A 6,451-nucleotide genomic window follows, 5' to 3' on the forward strand; every position below is an offset into this window, starting at 1 on the left:
TATTTAATCAAGAACTTATTCAAATAATTCTTACAATAGTTCTATACTGACACAAGTCAACAACATTATTTATTTAAATCAAATAAAATATTCTAACTAGTCTAAGTCTGACTAAAATTCTAAGAACTAAAAGTATTTTAAGAAGATATAGCACACTCTCCAAGTTCCGAGCAATTATGAATCTAGATCTGAAAAATAGAGAAAATATAATAATGAGCTACACTAGGCCAATAAACAATATAACATCCCAACGTGGGATTTAAGCATGCCAAATAATTAGTTAAAAGCAAGATATTTATTAAAAAATAATTCAATTCTTGAATAATACATATCTCTCTTTTTTCAAAAAAAAATTATTATTATTTTCATAAATTGATACTAGAAACCCAGTAGCATGGGTCAGCATGTATTACAAAATGCCAAACACAACTATTCTTAACCACCGATGGTATGATGTCTAAATACTACTATTTTAATCATCGGTGGTGTGATGTTGAAACTACTTTCTCAGATTACAAGTCAACAAGACTAACAAATAATGTCTATTGACAGGGCCAGATTATAGCCGTGCTGAGAATACATACATATAAAATAAATTTTTCATAATTTTTTTAGTCATATATTTCAAATTTTATAACATAGCACATAACATATTTTAAAATAATTACTATTATAACATTAACACGCCCGAGTGTTTAACGAAGTATAAAATAGATATTATACTCAAATTTAATCAACTAATTATTATTTTATTAAAAATTTAGAAAACACATTTTCAAGTATTGGGTTACTTACCTCTTCTTGTTTCAAAAATCCTACTTCGGTTAGACAGGTCAGATACACATGTTTTAATATCATTAAAATATCATTAATTTCATCATCATCTCATAGATCAAGCAAAATCAAAAATTAAAACACTATTAGAAAATGGTTTTATGTCCCTAAATTAGGTCGGTCAGATGGCAGTGCTTGACTGCCCAGGTCGGTTCGAGCAAGAAGAATTCAACTGGTCAGGTGAAAATCAATAATAGCTAAATTTCAAAAAGATGTAGCTGTAGCTGAAGTAATGGCCGGTGGTTTAGGGCCTCCACCCACGGGTTAACTTGAATCTGAACAAAAGGGAGTCAGGGCTTTGAACTAAGATCTCTGGTTCTGCCTAGAGAGAGAAAGAGAGAATCTCAGTCTAAGTCTCAGTCTAATTCTGATCACAGTTCCGGTCTGAGTGGTCCAGATCGACTATTAGAGGAAACGTCTATATCTAGTGAGATTATAGACTTGATCTAAATGTCTAGATCTGTTTCGATCCCAAAATTTTTTAAATTTTTCCATTTGAAGTCTGTGGGTATTGCCGACTTCAATGTAGGATGGGCCCAATTGGGCGGATTCTCGCAAGATCTAGATCACAAAACCGTCGCACCCTCTTGAGAACTTTTCAGCTAAAATGCATTATTTCAAAATTCTAGCTTCTTCCTCTCAGGGCATCCTCCAAGGCGTCTTTTGGCCTAGCTCCAACAATTAGCCTCTGTGCATGGAGGCACGCCAAGAGAGGGACTAGCTTGGACCGTATGCAGCTCAGGCATGCAAAATGTGGGGACAAACCTTTCTTTCTTTCTAGTGGAAGTTAAAACGACAGGGGGTGGTGAATTGAAATGGACCACTGCAGCGAGTGGAGAAAAAGTTTCTTCTTTACATGGCGACAAGGGACATTTCCAGCGAAGCCGAGAGAGACCTTATTGTTTGGAACATATGAGTGAGAAAAGTCATGAGGCTCCATATCTTTTATCTGTTCACTCTTGGATCATGATCTCTTGACATGGAAGTTTTCTTGTGGGGGAATGGGGACCGTGAGAAGTGCACCACTTTCTCGAAGGGAGAAGGACGTTTGTCTACTCATTCACTCATTTATCTCCATGCAGAATTCTACGATAGTTCTTTTGCCCAAGAACTACCAACGACGTGGACATGGCTTTCAAGAATAAAATGAAATGATGGCGTTCCTACCAAAAGGGATCCTGTTTGGGTTTGCAACGGATTCGCATGGACCTAAATGCTATACTGTCAAAAATTTTAACAGTAGATTCTATCATACCTTGTTATCTTCTACAAATACTACAGAATTCGAGAAAGACTCGGAAGAACTGAGGAATTAGCACAATATTTTGGTTATTCATGTGGACCAAGAGATGAAACCAGTGAAAGTTACATGAGAGTTGTTGGCTTGACCTTAATGAAAAAGTAAATAAGCACCGTTGGAAGTGCATGGAGGCTGCTTCCCCCACTCCTTCTTCGACTTTTAGTTTTTGACTCTTACAGGTGCACTCATACATATATGGTGTGAGTTGTCGTTGTATTTTTTTTTAAAAAAAAAAGTAAATAAGCACCTGACTGGATTTTGTGATCACAATATAATGTTTGCATGCCAGCTAAAAGAATAATCCATCAATATCTATTTCTATATGAATATTGTGCTACAAATTAAAACGGTCATCATCAATGGATATATCCATTTCCACGTGTGTCAGATTTAATAACGTAGTTAACTTATTAGGAAAGGAGGGCTTTACGGAAACAAGAGTCGTTCATTACTAGAAGTTAACCAAAACAAAAAAGTAGAGAGAAAGTGTAGTTGGGATCAAAAACGGAACTACAGTCACTTTACCGAAAAAAAAAGGAACTCCAGTTTTATGCACCGGACAAGCACTTGAGGACAAATTTTGGTACCATCAATTACTACGATCTATAACCACTCCATGAGGTTTCTTTAGTTCTTTACATGACTTAGGTGAAGGGATAACCTCATGATAACTCGCACAAGAGAGGGACACCTCGTGTTAGCTTATAAAAAGGTTTAAGTACCAAGCAATCGACTTGCTAATTAGTATCCTGCTCTTTTTTGTTACTCTTTTGGAGATGCACATATTTTCTTCATCGCAAACTGTTTGTGAGCCATACAGGCAGTAGAAAACTACAGCATAGTCTCATTTAGACGAATCATAAACCGATCATGGAGTTTGCAGTTGGATTATAGCATTTATGAATGGATGCACACTCTTAACTAAGCGGACGTCATGATTTAAATAGGTAGAACATATAAAGATCACGTATATTTAGAACCAAATAATTTTAATAAAAAAATTTTGTCCAGCTTTTTTTTAATATGAAATTTATGTCGCTTCACATCATATATCCGTAATCTAGTGGGATCAATTTGGTGGTTGTTATTCAACCATCTAAGTCGCAATCATCTTATACAGACAAAATACATGCATAACATATACTCCTCGCATGGATTGTGAACTCTTCGAGAGGACGGCGGGGGATGAACCCGCAAGAGAGAGAGAGATTACAGGGGCCCACCATTGGCTTTGTCGAGTGGTTTGTCTCTCAACGTGGATCGCCTCACATCGCATCCATAGCTGTCAACCTTCCCATCATTGGACCCTCCCTAAAGTGTATGGATTTCAGTGCCACAGTCCCAATCCAATCGTGGACGTTCCCTCTTGATCGGATGGATATAATAGTCAAGACACCACAAACGGGCGTAGGGATGAGATGGATTCGATCCCTAGATTCCATACACCTGTACGTACTTAATTGTTCACTCTTGCCAAACCATACGTATGTTAGTTTGTTAGCCACCACAACGGGCGGCTTGCAAGCATTCCACGAGTTTTTCGGGAGGTCAAGGAGTTTTTTTTTTTTCCCCTTGCGACTGTAATGTTGCATTTATTGCAAGGTTTTCTAGCGAGCCGGCTGTATCTAGAAAACAATGGCTTACAACTAATCTTCGAAAAGGAAATTTGCTTTTCTCGATGAAAAGCTATTCCTATTCTAAAGACGCATTTGGATCGTAAAACTGAGTTCTAAAAAGGGGGGTTTGAAATATACGTGCGCCTACGCATGGATATGTTACTGTTGATGTAGGACATATGGGACTTAGAAATGACCAAGGAAACATACGCTTTGAGTACTATCATAAAATGTATCCACTCCTCGGTATTTGTTTGATTTTGCGCATGAATAGTTAGGATATGTCAGATACATTAAATGCGGTGATACGACACAAAATGGCGCTATCAATGGTTCTAGAGCTGCATGATTTGTTTCCTCCGAACCAATAGTATTCATAATTAGAATCGCACTCTATCTCCAATTATGATCATTGGTCCATTAGTGCTTTAGTAGTGTTGCTCATCTCCCATGGAGCACTTTAACACCAACTCCACCTTTGCACTCACCAAAGGTAGATTAGCTGCTTTTATTAACATCGTTAGGTAGTTTATTCATTTAAACTTTGGAACTTGATGCTGAAATTTATGTCGATTTCAACATTGTAATCGTTGGTGAAATTGTTCCCAACCACAATCAAATATTACCGACATAAGCATCCTCAATGCTTGATATTCAATTTTTTTTTTGTATCATCAGCTTTGCTTAATACAATTAATTATGAGATGAACTCTACTAAGTATTTATAGTTGCTGTCATTTGTGCCCTCGAAACAGATGATCCACATGCACCGAAGCAGAAATTGACTACAATATGACTTGAATTAATTGGAATGGCAAGTTTGGATGATATGTTCGCATATGTTTTATATTGATGAGTGCGTAGTTGAAGGAACTAGGAAGTATCCTTGTTCTAATTATCAGGGAAACGAGAATCAGATGTCATATACTAAAAGTCACCCCCCTACCAACCCAAAAAGCATAGCATCTTTCCTCCATCCCTCCTAGCACTTGAATAAGCTTCGTTGCAAAACTCTTTCCTAAATTATTTTCTCGAGCACTTTTCCAATTGTTTAAGATACCTCCGCACCCCACCTATTTCAATGCAAGAACTTCAAGGTCAGCTTAAAACCCCACTCGATTGCCTCACCTGCTGTGGGCAACACCCTCTTCTTTCTTCCTCCCCTCCTTCCTTTGCTTGAGTGTTAAACATGATATCATTTTAATCAAGAGGAATTTCTTCTATATTGTCTAATATTCCTTCCTAAAAATTAGATTGATCGTCAAGTCCGCCAATTGCCTCGGTCTCTCGAAATCTGAAATCACCAATAACCAACAGAGTTCTTGGCCTTCCGGCCGGAGAATGGGGCGGCATCCGCACTGCACCAAGCAGAAGCTAAGGAAAGGCCTGTGGTCACCTGAAGAAGATGAGAAGCTTTACAACCACATCGCTAGATTTGGCATTGGCTGTTGGAGCTCTGTGCCCAGACAAGCAGGCATGTTTTAATTTTGTATCCTCATTGCATTCTCTCTGCTCTCTCTTCTAAGCTTTCAAACAGAATGTGCTCTCTTCTACTTCTTTCAGGATTGGAAAGATGTGGGAAGAGCTGTAGACTGAGGTGGATAAATTACCTGAGGCCGGACCTTAAGAGAGGAAACTTCACGCAGCAGGAGGAGGATTTGATCACGAGCCTGCATGAAGTTCTAGGCAACAGGTACCGATCAATCCGAAGACTTTCCCTCGGAGCTATATCTTTCTATTTGACAGCACAAGTAGGTCTCCAATCTTTTCTGGTCTTCTGCCGCAGGTGGTCTCAAATCGCAGCACAATTGCCAGGGAGAACCGATAATGAGATCAAGAACTTCTGGAATTCGAGCCTAAAGAAGATGCTTAAGCAGAGGGGGATCGACCCGATCACCCACAAGCCATTAAGAGAGACAGGAGCACAAGAAGAGAGGCAAAAACCCAGCATGAAGCCCATCTTCGGTCCCTTTGCCTCATTCGAATGCCAAGCAGTTATCGATCGGGTCGAGACTGGCGCAAACTTCTACCGCCAATTCCGACAAACTTGTAGACCTCTAGAGCAGAACGAATTCATGATGAATTTTGATTGCAGTTTTACTTCGGGACCCAACTCAGTGTATTGCGATTATGGTGAAGCATTAGATAATTCAGACAGCTGTGGAATCCAAGAGAGTTTGAACAATGGCAGCAACTGGAACTGCAATATACCAGCTCAGACGAGCACTGTGCTAGGAAATGAGGTCTTCAATTGGTATTCTTCTGGGATTAAGTTGGAATCTCCAATTCGGACAGAGTTCAAGACTTATGAGAGGAGGCTGAATCCATGTCAAGGACTTCAACATGTGGATAGTTCAGAAGAATTCAGCAGCTATCCGACGACATCGCGGTCCCAAGATCTATCTGATGCATGGTTCGATGTCTCTCAAGGGGAACTGGCTTGTGAATTGAATGGGAATTTTCTTAGTTCTTAACAACCCCTTCCCCTCCATCTACCTGTCATGGATGTTGATGGAAGAGCGTATGGAGAATTACAGGTGGACCTTTTTAAAATTTTTCTCATTTCGCTTTGTCTATAGGTCACAAAAACAAAAAACAAAAAAGCACGAATAATGTATTTACAGAGGTGTGTATGATTTCGAAGCATTGTTATTTTGTATGCAGTGGGCTTGCTGAAATTGCATCATCTCCTCCTTTCATG

General features: G+C 38.9%; 1 protein-coding gene across 1 annotated transcript; it reads left to right on the top strand.

The window, feature by feature from the left end:
* The first annotated feature begins 4,599 nt into the window (after positions 1-4,599).
* On the top strand, positions 4,600-6,451 carry LOC103703771 (myb-related protein Hv33-like). Its single transcript, XM_026803289.2, has 4 exons — positions 4,600-4,847; positions 5,004-5,224; positions 5,314-5,443; positions 5,537-6,451. Exons 2-4 carry the CDS (start codon positions 5,092-5,094, stop codon positions 6,222-6,224), a joined length of 951 nt encoding a protein of 316 aa, XP_026659090.1. The 5' UTR covers positions 4,600-4,847; positions 5,004-5,091; the 3' UTR covers positions 6,225-6,451.

This window comes from Phoenix dactylifera, chromosome 6 (genome assembly GCF_009389715.1).
Source record: "Phoenix dactylifera cultivar Barhee BC4 chromosome 6, palm_55x_up_171113_PBpolish2nd_filt_p, whole genome shotgun sequence".
NCBI lineage: Eukaryota > Viridiplantae > Streptophyta > Magnoliopsida > Arecales > Arecaceae > Phoenix > Phoenix dactylifera.

Coding starts and splice junctions, on each gene's coding strand:
- LOC103703771 (XM_026803289.2), top strand. CDS start 5,092: ATGGGGCGGCATCCGCACTGCACCAAGCAGAAGCTAAGGAAAGGCCTG. Junction 5,225..5,313: donor CTCTGTGCCCAGACAAGCAG/GCATGTTTTAAT, acceptor TACTTCTTTCAG/GATTGGAAAGATGTGGGAAG. Junction 5,444..5,536: donor CATGAAGTTCTAGGCAACAG/GTACCGATCAAT, acceptor CTTCTGCCGCAG/GTGGTCTCAAATCGCAGCAC.